Consider the following 13682-nt stretch of genomic DNA (forward strand, 5'->3'; position numbering starts at 1 on the left):
TCTAAGTAGTGCACCCTCCATGCTTCCCATAATGCACAGCCCAAGACTACCCTGCCAGGCCCATCCCCATCTTCTCACCCCTGCACAAGGAACCTCCCTCTGGGCATTGGTTTTTGGAGGCCAGATTCAGCTTCTCCAGGGTCTGCTCCAGAGACCTGGACACTTTAATCAGCAGTGGCTGTCTTGGCTCATCAGAGCTGGAAAGAAAAACCACACAAAACATAACAAAAAACAGCATTGTTTCCCTCAACACTCAGATTAACCTTCCCTGCCCCATCTTGAGAGGGAAGCAGGGGCAGGGCCATCTACATGGCCAGTGCCTGACTCACCTTGGCCTTTCACGCTGCATCTTCTCAGCTGATTTGGGGCTTTGGACAATGAGTTCTGTGCTTGGCTTGGCCTTCAGCTTGTCTGAGGTATCCTCTGGCCGGAAAGGCTCAGGGGGCTTCTCATTGCTGTGACACCCCTTCATGCAGCCCTAAGGGGAGGGACCAGAGACAAGCCTAACACTCCTTTTGACCTCCCCACGCAAGGGGCTTGTAGGTCATGGTCGTAGACTCACAGACTTTCAGCCAGAAGGGACCAGCGTGATCATCTAGTCTGACCTCCTGCACATCACAGGCCACAGACCTCCCCCACCCACTCCTGTAGGAGGCCCATAATCTCTGGTTGAGTTACTGACGTCTTCAATTTGTGATGTAATGATGTCAAGTTACAAAGAATCCACCATTTACTCTACTCCAGAGCAGTAAGTGACACATGCCCCGTGCTGCAGAGAAAGGCTGCCCCCGAACTCCACAAAGCCAGGACACTAAGCACACTAATGTGTGGGGCACCGTGCAGGGGACAGTCCCTAACCTCAGCAGCCCAGGGGAGCAGAGCGTCATGCTGTGCCCAGCTGCATTAACTGCCAGGAAGTTGTGCCAAAAGCATCCCAACAGCCTAGCACTACAGTGCAGCAGGAGGGGGTGGCTCAGGAACCTCTGAGTGCCAGTGGGCAAGGGGAACAGAGGGTTGCCTGGGTGACAAGGATCTCCTGGGTCTGGGACATACAGTCTATCTAGGTCACCAAAGAATGTCGTCTGAGCTCTCAAAGAAAAGCCAGCGTCACACTGGTCATCAATCTAATCACAAACGGCACATACAGATGCTGTGTAAGGAGTTACGTATATACACTGGCAATTATGTACTTAATGTCTGTGTCTAGGACTGGCCACTGGCAAAGGTAAAAAAGCGGTTTCTGTCAGACAAGAAGTGTCTGGCTGTTTAGACCTAAATTAAATACTGTATGGTTCACAGCAGGTCACCTCTCCCTAGTCTGAACCGAATGCTAATGAAGCACTGTGAAGTGAGAGAAAAGTAACAGGAAGAAGCAAACAGTCGGGGAAGAGGGATGGGAGAAGAGAGACCCCATCTTGAGGTGCACGTCAAAGATTTGCTCTAGAATATTTGGGGGACAAAAAATGACACCCTAGCACCTTCCCTGAGGCAGCAAACGAACAGTCAGTTTGCTTTGTGAAAGAGGAGTCTCAGCCAGGCTTGGCTGAAAACGCTGGTGAGAACGATGGGTGAGACAAGCTGTTAAACCAGAGGATAACTTGTTTTAGTCTCTAGAAAGCATGTTATGATTTTGATTTGTACGTAACCCATTTTTCCAGTATTCTCACTATCACATGCATCTTGGTTCTCTGACAACAAACACATTCTTGTTTTCATTATAACTAGATCTCAGTGCTGTGATGTTAAGCAAAGTGCTGAACCTGAGTTGAGTCTTACAAGCTGGCGTACGGTTCCTTAAGAACTGCAGGCCTGGTAGCCCTGTGAGGGTTCAGTGGAGGGGGCTAGACACTACAGGGAACACTCCAAGGATCTGGCAGTTGGTGTGTTGCTACCTGAACAGAGAGACCGAGGCCTGGAAGGCTCTAATTGTGCTGCCAGAGGCTGGTGGTTTCAAGGATCTGATCCACATCAGGCACAAACAAGACTTCCTCATGATGAGGCTAGGTGGTGGTGAGGTGCCTCACAACCCTGGGCACCTCTGGGGAGCATTGCAGAGAGGCCTCTGGCTCTTCTTTTTGTGTACCAGTCCTTTGCTGGTGAAGCACAATGTGCATAACAGTTAGCCAGAAAGGCAGACATTGCAATAATCAACACCGGAGATCCCAGGGCCTGAGCAGGAGTGTTAGCTACTGCGACGAAGATGGGTGGGAGATTTTTGATACGCTGCAAATGAAGAAATGGCAAGATTTGGTCTTGGCCTGGATGTGATGGGAGGAGTGAGAGACAGCCCCCGAGTTAAGTGCTTGAGTGAGAGAAAAGAGAGTTGTGAGTGAGGAAGTGGAGCGAATTTAGGAAGGAAGGAAGGAAGGTTTTTTCCATCCATCTTAAATATGACTGGTAAGCCATCCAGGAGCAGTCCGTGAGAGACTGAGAAGCAGGACTAGGCAGAGAAAGTCAGATCCATATCCATCAACCAGTATCTAGGACTCAGATGAGTAACATCATTAGTCTGAGAAAAATTCCCACTAGAGTAGGGGAACCAGGGGAGCTGGGTGGGAATGGGATAGACCAGATGGTGGACAGGGAATTGAATGGGGGGGGAGACAGGCTGGATGGAGACAGGGAACCAGCCGGGAGAGGAACAGACTGGCCAGGGCAGAGATGGGGAAATGGACAGGGTGGGGACAGACCAGGCAGGGATAAGGATCTGGCCAGGGAAGTGGACGGGACAGGGACAGACCAGCAAGATATAGGGATCTGGCCAGGGATGGACCAGATGGGGATAGGAATCTGGCCAGGGAAGTGGACAGGGCAGGGACAGACTGGCCAGGGATAGGATCTGACCAGGGAAGTGGACAGGGCAGGGACAGACTGGCCAGGGATAGGGATCTGACCAGGGAAGTGGACAGGGCGGGGACAGACCAGACAGGGATAGAGATCTGGGCAGGGAAGTGAACGGGACAGGGATGGACCAGCAGGGAAGTGGACAGAGTTGGGACAGACCAGTCAGGCAGCCCAAGGGTGAGGGTTCCGTTGTTTTGTTTTGGGGGCCAAGTGTGTCTAGGAGCAGTGGAGACTGGAGCGCCTGTAGAGGTGTGTGGGTTACATACCTTTATGGAGAGGAATTCTGAGAAGTCTGTGGTTCGTTTCTTGCAACAAGACCAGCCCTGGACACAAGAATAGGATGTATATGGTCAGGTACGGAAAACCATACTGACCTTTCAATCCCCACATCAAACACACACTTCCCTATATCCTGGATCTCCCTTTGTCCTGGATGGACTGTCACCCATACACATGGACATATGGACTGTCATCCATACCTCACGTAGGCAGCTGTTTCTGGCACCTGATCCTGAACTTATGACAAGAGCTGTCCCTTTACCGCTGCACTCACCTTTAGGGCATCATGGAATATGGGAACACCTGGGTGGTACACACAGGAATCTATGAGCCAAAAACAAGAACATAAGAACATAAGAATGGCCAGACTGGGTCAAATCAAAGGTCCATCCAGCCCAGTGTCCTGCCTTCCAACAGTGGCCAATGCCAGGTGCCCCAGAGGAATGAACAGAACAGAGAATCATCAAGTGATCCATCCCCTGTCGCCCATTCCCAGCTTCTGGCAAACAGAGGCTAGCGACACCATGCCTGCCCATCCTGGCTAATAGCCATTGATGGACCTATCCTCCATGAATTTATCTAGTTCTTTTTTGAACCCTGTTATAGTCTTGGCCTTCTACAACATCCTCTGGCAAGGAGTTCCACAGGTTGACTGTGCATTATGTGAAAAAATACTTCCTTTTGTTTGTTTTAAACTTGCTGCCTATTAATTTCATTTGGTGGCCCCTAGTTCTTCTGTTATGAGAATGAATAAATAATACTTCCTTATTTACTTTCTCCACACCAATCATGATTTTATAGACCTCTATCATATCCCCACGTAGTCATCTTTTTTCCAAGCTGAAAAGTCCCAGTCTTCTTAATCTATTCTCATATGGAAGCTGTTCCATACCCCTAATGATATTTGTTGCCCTTTTCTGAACCTTTTCCAAGTCCAATATATCTTTTTTGAAATGGGGCAACCACATCTGCATGCAGTATTCAAGGTGTGGGTGTACCATGGATTTATATAGAGGCAATATGATATTTTCTGTCTTATTATCTATCCTTTTCTTGATGATTCCCAACATTCTATTAACTTTTTTGATTGCCGCTGCACATTGAGTGGATGTTTTCAGAGAACTCTCCACAATGACTCCAAGATCTTTCTTGAGTGATAACAGCTAATTTAGACCCCATCTCTCAAAACAGGGTCAGCGCTTCAGGACACAAATCCCTATTGGTCAGCCAGCGCTCCTGCCCTGCTCCCTACAGCATCCCTGTGACATACGCGGGGGCACAATTCAGACTAATGAGTAGCTGTGTCACCCCTTCCCCTGTAACCTTGGGTGCTTTATGATGCCTTGCTGTAGGAGCTCCCACCTGGGCCACTCACAAACAGCCTTCCAGGGCTTGCTGGTGAGCAGCTGCTGCTGCTTCCTGTTCATTCAGCTCCATGGCTCACCGCTGGTCAGCTTCCAGCCGCTGCTCTTATGCCTGCTTTTCTTTGGCTCACTTTCTCTGTCTCTCTTCTTTCTCCAATCTGGCCATCTCTAGCTTTGAAGTTCTGTCGCTGCTACTCATTTTTATGATTTACTGTTTCTATTTCCCTTATTCAAAATAAGCAAACAGAAAACAACAAGCTGTAACCTCTCTGTGACTGTTTCCAGCCACCAGTGCTATCCCAGTGCTTGAAGTGCAACAAGCTGTGCACAAACGAGACGTTACGGAGGCATTGTCGAGGATTATCCGGCCCTCTGACTACTACCCCATGCTACTCATCCATGTGGGCACAAATGATACTGCGCGGTGTGACACTGAGCGGATCAAGAGTGACTACAGGGCTCTGGGAGTACGGGTGAAGGAGTTTGGAGCGCAGGTGGTATTCTCTTCAATTCTTCCTGTCAAAGGTAGGGGCCCGGGCAGAGACAGATGCATCATGGAGGTGAATGCCTGGCTGCGAAGATGGTGTCGCCAGGAGGGCTTTGGCTTCCTAGACCACGGGATGCTATTTGAGGAAGGACTGCTAGGCAGAGATGGCGTTCACCTTTCGAGGAGAGGAAAGACCCTATTCGGACACAGACTGGCTAACCTAGTGAGGAGGGCTTTAAACTAGGTTCGACGGGGACAGGTGAGCAAAGCCCACAGGTAAGTGGGGAACATGGAGACCCGGGAGATGGGTCGGAAACAAGAGGGAGTGTGGGCTATACTGGCAGAGAGAAAGGAGAGTCAGGACAAAACTGGGAGGAAAGATCAAACCAGTATCTTAGATGCCTATATACAAATGCGAGAAGTATGGGGAATAAGCAGGAAGAACTGGAAGTGCTAATAAATAAATACAACTATGACATTGTTGGCATCACTGAAACTTGGTGGGATAATACACATGATTGGAATGTTGGTGTGGATGGGTACAGCTTGCTCAGGAAGGATAGACAGGGGAAAAAGGGAGGAGGTGTTGCCTTATATATTAAAAATGTACACACTTGGACTGAGGTAGAGATGGACATAGGAGACGGAAGTGTTGAGAGTCTCTGGGTTAGGCTTAAAGGGGCAAAAAACAAGGGAGATGTCATGCTAGGAGTCTACTACAGGCCACCTAACCAGGTGGAAGAGGTGGATGAGACTTTTTTCAAGCAACTAACAAAATCATCCAAAGCCCAAGATTTGGTGGTGATGGGGGACTTCAACTATCCGGATATATGTTGGGAAAATAACACAGCGGGGCACAGACTATCCAACAAATTCTTGGACTGCATTGGAGACAACTTTTTATTTCAGAAGGTTGAAAAAGCTACTAGGGGGGAAGCTGTTCTAGACTTGATTTTAACAAATAGGGAGGAACTCGTTGAGAATGTGAAAGTAGAAGGCAGCCTGGGTGAAAGTGATCATGAAATCATAGAGTTTGCAATTCTAACGAAGGGTGGAAGGGAGAACAGCAAAATAGAGACAATGGATTTCAGGAAGGCAGATTTTGGGAAGCTCAGAGAGCTGATAGGTAAGGTCCCATGGGAATCAAGACTGAGGGGAAAAACAACTGAGGAGAGTTGGCAGTTTTTCAAAGGGACACTATTAAGGGCCCAAAAGCAAGCTATTCCGCTGGTTAGGAAAGATAGAAAATGTGGCAAAAGACCACCTTGGCTTAACCACGAGATCTTGCACGATCTAAAAAATAAAAAGGAGTCATATAAAAAATGGAAACTAGGACAGATTACAAAGGATGAATATAGGCAAACAACACAGGAATGCAGGGGCAAGATTAGAAAGGCAAAGGCACAAAATGAGCTCAAACTAGCTACGGGAATAAAAGGAAACAAGAAGACTTTTTATCAATACATTAGAAGCAAGAGGAAGACCAAAGACAGGGTAGGCCCACTGCTTAGTGAAGAGGGAGAAACAGTAACAGGAAACTTGGAAATGGCAGAGATGCTTAATGACTTCTTTGTTTCGGTCTTCACCGAGAAGTCTGAAGCAATGCCTAACATAGTGAATGCTAATGGGAAGGGGGTAGGTTTAGCGGATAAAATAAAAAAAGAACAAGTTAAAAATCACTTAGAAAAGTTAGATGCCTGCAAGTCACCCGGGCCTGATGAAATGCATCCTAGAATACTCAAGGAGCTAATAGAGGAGGTATCTGAGCCTCTAGCTATTATCTTTGGAAAGTCATGGGAGACGGGAGAGATTCCAGAAGACTGGAAAAGGGCAAATATAGTGCCCATCTATAAAAAGGGAAATAAAAACAACCCAGGTAACTACAGACCGGTTAGTTTAACTTCTGTGCCAGGGAAGATAATGGAGCAAGTAATTAAGGAAATCATCTGCAAACACTTGGAAGGTGGTAAGGTGATAGGGAACAGCCAGCATGGATTTGTGAAGAACAAATCGTGTCAAACCAATCTGATAGCTTTCTTTGATAGAATAACGAGCCTTGTGGATAAGGGTGAAGCGGTGGATGTGGTATACCTAGACTTTAGTAAGGCATTTGATACAGTCTCGCATGATATTCTTATCGATAAACTAGGCAAATACAAATTAGATGGGGCTACTATAAGGTGGGTGCATAACTGGCTGGATAACCGTACTCAGAGAGTTGTTATTAATGGTTCCCAATCCTGCTGGAAAGGCGTAAAGAGTGGGGTTCCGCAGGGGTCTGTTTTGGGACCGGCTCTGTTCAATATCTTCATCAACGACTTAGATATTGGCATAGAAAGTACGCTTATTAAGTTTGCGGATGATACCAAACTGGGAGGGATTGCAACTACTTTGGAGGACAGGGTCATAATTCAAAATGATCTGGACAAATTGGAGAAATGGTCTGAGTTAAACAGGATGAAGTTTAACAAAGACAAATGCAAAGTGCTCCACTTAGGAAGGAAAAATCAATTTCACACATACAGAATGGGAAAAGACTGTCTAGGAAGGAGTACGGCAGAAAGGGATCTAGGGGTTATAGTGGACCACAAGCTAAATATGAGTCAACAGTGTGATGCTGTTGCAAAAAAAGCAAACATGATTCTGGGATGCATTAACAGGTGTGTTGTGAGCAAGACACGAGAAGTCATTCTTCCGCTCTACTCTGCTCTGGTTAGGCCTCAGCTGGAGTATTGTGTCCAGTTCTGGGCGCCGCATTTTAAAAAAGATGTGGAGAAATTGGAAAGGGTCCAAAGAAGAGCAACAAGAATGATTAAAGGTCTTGAGAACATGACCTATGAAGGAAGGCTGAAAGAACTGGGTTTGTTTAGTTTGGAGAAGAGAAGACTGAGAGGGGACATGATAGCAGTTTTCAGGTATCTAAAAGGGTGTCATGAGGAGGAGGGAGAGAACTTGTTCACCTTAGCCTCTAAGGATAGAACCAGAAACAATGGGTTTAAACTGCAGCAAGGGAGGTCTAGGTTGGACATTAGGAAAAAGTTCCTAACTGTCAGGGTGGTTAAACACTGGAACAAATTGCCTAGGGAGGTTGTGGAATCTCCGTCTCTGGAGATATTTAAGAGTAGGTTAGATAAATGTCTATCAGGGATGGTCTAGACAGTATTTGGTCCTGCCATGCGGGCAGGGGACTGGACTCGATGACCTCTCGAGGTCCCTTCCAGTCCTATAATCTATGATTCTATGAAACCTAGTACCAAGGTACAATCCAGACTAACGAGTAGCAGTGTCACCCCGTCCTCTAACCTGGGGTGCCCTTTGCCATGCTGTGCTGCTGTAGCCTCCAGTCTGGCCTGCTCACAAACAGTCTCCAGCATGTAAGTCACTCCCAGCTATGTCTGTGTGCTGCAGCCAGCCAGCCACACCATGGCTCTTACCAGCCTTGATTATACTGCAGGGTGACCCCAGCACACCCCCCGTCTTAGGATTTCCCCTAGAAATAGGTGTCCTGTAATCCTCAACGCTCTCCTGGACAATACAGATATGATAAGTCTGCTATTTTTTAAGATAATTATATGCCATCTTATTATTTTAAATAGTTCTTCAGACACTTCAATTTAAACACATTGGATTATATAAAACAGTAAAAAGTTTATTAACTACACAAAGAGATTTTAAGTGAATACAGGTAATGAGGCATAAAAGTCAGAAATTATTTACAAGAAAAAGAAAGATAAAATGCAATTCGTGCTGAACTTAACTATACTAAATTCAAAGCAAAGTTTTTCTCAGCACATCCTCTCAACAGTCTTGTTGACCAAACTTTTCGGCCAGGACCCCTGCTTCCTTTGTCCCTTCTCATGTGGTGAATCAATGGACAGAGAGGGAGAGAGCAGGGGGAGTGTTCCTTGAGGTATTTATCCCTCATTTTTATAGTGTCAGTCCCCCTCTTGAAAACATTTCCAGCTGAAATTCAGGACAGAGAGCAGGTTGCCCAACCTACTGACCCTCCGAGCCACATACGGCAATCTTCAGAAGTTCGAGAGCCAGGGCACACCTGCCAGGACTCAGTGCTTCACCCCCATTGGAGGTGCCTGCTGGGGCTCTGGTTTCAGCCCCGCTCCTGCTGAAGCCCTGAGACTTCTCCCTCCCTGCTGGGCCGAAGCCCCTGCCCCACTCCCCTACTGCAAGGCAGAGGCCCTGAGCTCCCCCACGAGTCTGATAAGCAGAGAGTGGAGATGTTGTGAGGAACTCCAGGAGCCGCACTTTAATGGTAAAAGAGCCGCATGCAGCTCACAAGTCACGGTTTGGCCACCCCTGACATAGAGATCCTATAGGGAAGGATGTTCTCTGCTGCTCTTCCTCACTGGTTGGAGTGCCTTTTGTTTCCCTTCCTGCTTGATGACTCTGTTTATTGCTTAAATGCAAATTAAGCAGAGCACGCAATCCTTTGTTTGACACAGACCTGTTTGCCAACCTCAGTTTGGAACATATGTTAAAATCACCATACAGGGGAATCTTATAATGTCACAGACAATGTTGCCTCACACATTTTATCAAGACAATACAGACCAGCAAATATGAGTTTTCAGATGGTACCTCACAAGGCACACTCTATACAAAGATTATTACAACAGTGAGTAGGGTGTGGACACTGGGGTGCATTCTGTCATGGCCACCCTGCTGGGAGAGGCTGCGACTGAAGTAGCCGGGGCAACCCCTATGCATCCACAGCCAGTACGTCTGCCCTGTTTCCTACAGGGTCTCCTCCTGGGCGAGGCTGGGAACGGAGTAACTGGAGCTCCCACACAGCCAGTGCTCCTGCCTTGATCACTGTGGTGGACCGGCTAGGAACTATTGGGACGAGAGCACTGAGTTTCCCGTCTGCCGAACAGAGTGTGCATTCTTGAAGCCTACTCCAGCCGTCAGTATGGTGCTTGTCAGAGCAGCAGGTCCCTGTCTACAGGAGTGAGTCAGATTGCAATGAGAAGCAGTGCCTGCTGCTACCCCTTTCCCTAGCTCAAGCAGTTGGGCCAATCAGGCTATTAGTAGGAGGCCTATTAGAACGAGCATTGCCAGCAGATCAAGGGAAGTGATTATTCCCCTCTATTCGGCACTGGAGAGGCCACATCTGGAGTATTGTGTCCAGTTTTGGGCCCCCCACTACAGAAGGAATGTGGACAAATTGCCGAGAGTCCAGCAGAGGGCAACAAAAATGATTAGGGGTCTGGAGCACATGACTTATGAGGAGAGCCTGAGGGAACTGGGTTTGTTTAGTCTGCAGAAGAGAAGAGCGAGGGAGGATTTGATAGCAGCCTTCAACTACCTGAAGGGGGGTTCCAAAGAGGATGGAGCTCGGCTGTTCTCAGTGGTGACAGATGACAGAAGAAGGAGCAATGGTCTCAAGTTGCAGTGGGGGAGGTTCTAGGTTGGATATTAGGAAACACTATTTCACTAGGAGGGTGGTGAAGCACTGGAATGGGTTACCTAGGGAGGTGGTGGAATCTCCATCCTTAGAGGGTTTTAAGGCCCGGCTTGACAAAGCCCTGGCTGGGATGATTTAGTTGGGAATTGGTCCTGCTTTGAGCAGGAGGTAGGACTAGATGACCTCCTGAGGTCTCTTCCAACCCTGATATTCTATGATTCTATTTCCAGGTCTGGTCCACAGGGTAACACTTCTCAGATTTGCATTTTACGCCCCTATGAGATACTCAGCTCAGGACAGGCACCTGCAGATGACCTCTGGACAGTCAATGCCCTACCTGGTTCTCATGCACCTCAGGAACCAGAGACTGTTCTGGGCTTTGAAGAACCCAGACTAGCTAAGGGCAGAGCCTAGGGCCCCCGAGTACCTGGAACTCCATCAACAGCTGCAATGACCTCAGCGATTCAACACCTGTCTGGAAGGGAGTTCTCATTGACACCAGTTGCCTCCATTTACTTGAACTTCACTAGACCCCTCACTTAGGCTCCTCGCTTACTCAGACAATTGGTCCTGGAAAAAACATTAAAATGCTGCCAACTCAATGAAATACTTCCAGGGGATTGGATAGGGGAAGGGGGCTGAATTTATTTTCATGCCTAGGGCCCCAGGTTAGCTTAACTCTACCATGCAATTCAGTGCAGATTGGTGTCAACTCATGGGCAGAATTTGCATCCCCTTCCACATTTTCAGGCACCATCTATTAATTGGCCATGGTTTTCCACATGCAGCTGAATGCTGCTGACTCAGATGGGCATTTCCAAGAGTCGGGGAATCAGCTAGAGCAACTGGCTCACTGGAAATCCCAGTAGTTCGACTTCTGTTACCTGACACAAGGGCAAGGAAACGTTGTAACAAGATTGAGGAAAAAAGCTCAAATCTCAGCTCACTAACTCCTGGAAAACAAATCCACTTACCCTCAGAGTTCTTATCAGCATCAAATCTTTGTCCACAGCCCTTGTTGTAACACAGCAAAGCCATTTCCAAGGCTCGAACAATTGTAACTCCTGCCCTGTGGTGCAAAGGGCCTGTGCACACTTTCCTGTCCCTGCGCTGATTAATTACATTGCTCTGTAAAGCCTGCAGCAGAGAGAGGCTGGAAGGAGAGATGGGCTGGTTCTATCTTTAGGCACAGCCAGAGAGGGGCAGTCTGGCAATCAGAGAGCAACCCAAAGATGGGCACACAGGCCCAGCAGCTGAGCTGGCTGGACATGTCTGTCAGCTTCAAGTGTCACTGTCTGAGCAGACATTTCTGTCCTGCCCCCCTCCTGAGAGGGGAGGGCCCACAGCAACTGCAGGCAGGGAAAGGAACAAAATAAGAAAGAAGCCAAATTTATCCCTAGTGCAAGCCCACAAACTTCCATGCCCTGGTGTGAATAATGACATAATCCCTGTGCTAGGAAGGCAGCTGCTGCAGCCAAGGTTATGTTCAGTCAAAAGGCCTTTCTTTGTCCTCCTAATCAGTGACTCCACTGCACAATCACTCATCTTGCAGCAGCACAATTTTTCCAATGATCTGCTCAGTCTGACTTTTGAGAAACCAAGCTGGGTTCTTCTCCCTGCCCCGCCACCATCCCTAAGAAGAATGTAGCTAGTGAATCTGTTGTGGAGTCCAGCACATCCATTTATGTGAGTGTGAACAGTAAGCAAAGGTTGATGTTATTTATTACACGTACAGTGTCATTGGTGTGGGGGTGGAGGAACATCCTTAGACTAGCAGACAAACAGTTTAAATGATGCTTAAAGCACAATTTCAGTCCCAGTCCAGGTGTGTAGCCAGGCAGTATTAGAACGGGGCTTGGGCAGGTGCTACTTTTACATTAATATTTTCTAATCATATCCCTACTTTTAATTCCTTACACAGTGACAAGGAGGAGACTGGGTTATGAGGCAATACATTTAAGTATCCTGAACTTTACTAATAGGAAAAAGAATATTTCCAGCAAGTGATTCTAAGTCTCAACCTTGGTGTATGGAAATATTTGGCCAAGGACAGAGCAGGGTTCAGATAATCCAAACGTTACAGAAAGAACCAAAGGTTTCTAGCAAACCAAGGGAAGAGACATTCCAGAAGGTCCCAAGCGCATGCGTCGAGCCTCCTGAGTGACACATCTGTTCCAATGACTAAGGAGGCTGGGGGAGGAAGGTGCCAGCTATTACTAGATACACAGATGTCAGTGTACAAAGGCACCAGCTGGACTTTCGCAAAGCACCTCAGACAGGGTCTAGTGAAATCCAGCCTGGATGGAATGTGCTGTGATAGAGACAGCAGTGTCCAGCATGTGCTTGGGAAACCTCACTGAATTCAGTGTAAGTATCTTTGGGGTTCATTGTATTAAATGCAAAGTTTATGTATTATTGTGGGCCAGGATTGTATGTAACCTCTTGTAAAGGGTTCACTCACTGCAGGAGTGCCGCCTCATGGCCAGGCATGGCATAGCAACTGTCTTCCCACATGGCACCCCCTGCTAATGGCTGTTCTATCACTACAATGGTCTCTCTCCCCACAACTTGTCCCTCTGGACAGATCATGCTTTTGTCCACCCCTCCCAGGGTAACAGAGCGTCTAATGACCTTACAGCAGGTCTTCTGTCTGCCTTTGGGCTCTTTATACCCCTTACCTCATGGGGTTTCACCCCACCTTCCTCAGTGGTTGGTAGGGGAACCCAGGCCCACCCTCTACTCTGGGTTGCAGCCCAGGACCCACTAGCTGGCAGCCAAGGGTCCCTCAGAGTCCTTGCTGCCCACCCTGGACCACTTCGTACCTCTTCTATACCCCACTGAGTGACTGAAGACTCTCCCCCTGCAGCCCCTTTCTGCTGCAAATTTCCTGGCTTTATAAGCACTACCCAGCCCCTCCCCAGCTGTGCTCCATCTTCAATCAGGCCCAGATTAATCCGTTCAGGGCTTGTGTGGAGTACACACCCCATTGCACCTCTCTAGGGGGGAGATGTGATCTGAGGCCTGCAAGTTCAAAGGACTACCACTGAAAATGTGCCAGACAAGAATGGACTTTTGGACAAGAATAGACAATAAGCGTTAAGTGGGTTTCCTGTAGAGTATCTGGAAGGCGGGGGGAGGGTTGGTTAATGCAAATTCCCCACTTCTGGTTATGCACAAACCCTGCCTTTTGAAGCTATGCCCTGAGGGGCGGGTCTTTGATTGCTGGTTACCTGTTCCCAAAGATTAGAGATCAAAGGCCCAAGCTGTATAAAGAAACAGATGAACT

The 13682-nt window shown here is 47.8% G+C and overlaps 1 protein-coding gene across 3 annotated transcripts in view; it reads right to left on the minus strand.

Annotated features, from left to right (window-relative positions):
• The window catches only part of ITGB1BP2 (integrin subunit beta 1 binding protein 2), a 37098-nt gene extending 25351 nt beyond the window's left edge, over nucleotides 1-11747 (minus strand). Inside the window, exons 1-6 of one of the 3 annotated variants that reach the window (XM_054040548.1) lie at nucleotides 11371-11747; nucleotides 10824-10966; nucleotides 3398-3447; nucleotides 3111-3167; nucleotides 330-478; nucleotides 79-197 (exon numbers count right to left, since the gene is read on the minus strand). In XM_054040548.1, the coding sequence (XP_053896523.1) occupies nucleotides 79-197; nucleotides 330-472 (262 nt within the window). In that variant the 5' untranslated portion in view covers nucleotides 473-478; nucleotides 3111-3167; nucleotides 3398-3447; nucleotides 10824-10966; nucleotides 11371-11747. The remainder of the gene's footprint in view (nucleotides 1-78; nucleotides 198-329; nucleotides 479-3110; nucleotides 3168-3397; nucleotides 3448-10823; nucleotides 10967-11370) is intronic. The other 2 variants (XM_054040547.1, XM_054040545.1) reach the window with 2 other exon arrangements.
• Between the last annotated feature and the right edge of the window lie 1935 nt (nucleotides 11748-13682).

The sequence above is a fragment of the Malaclemys terrapin genome, chromosome 9 (assembly GCF_027887155.1).
Source record: "Malaclemys terrapin pileata isolate rMalTer1 chromosome 9, rMalTer1.hap1, whole genome shotgun sequence".
In the NCBI taxonomy this organism is placed as follows: domain Eukaryota; kingdom Metazoa; phylum Chordata; order Testudines; family Emydidae; genus Malaclemys; species Malaclemys terrapin.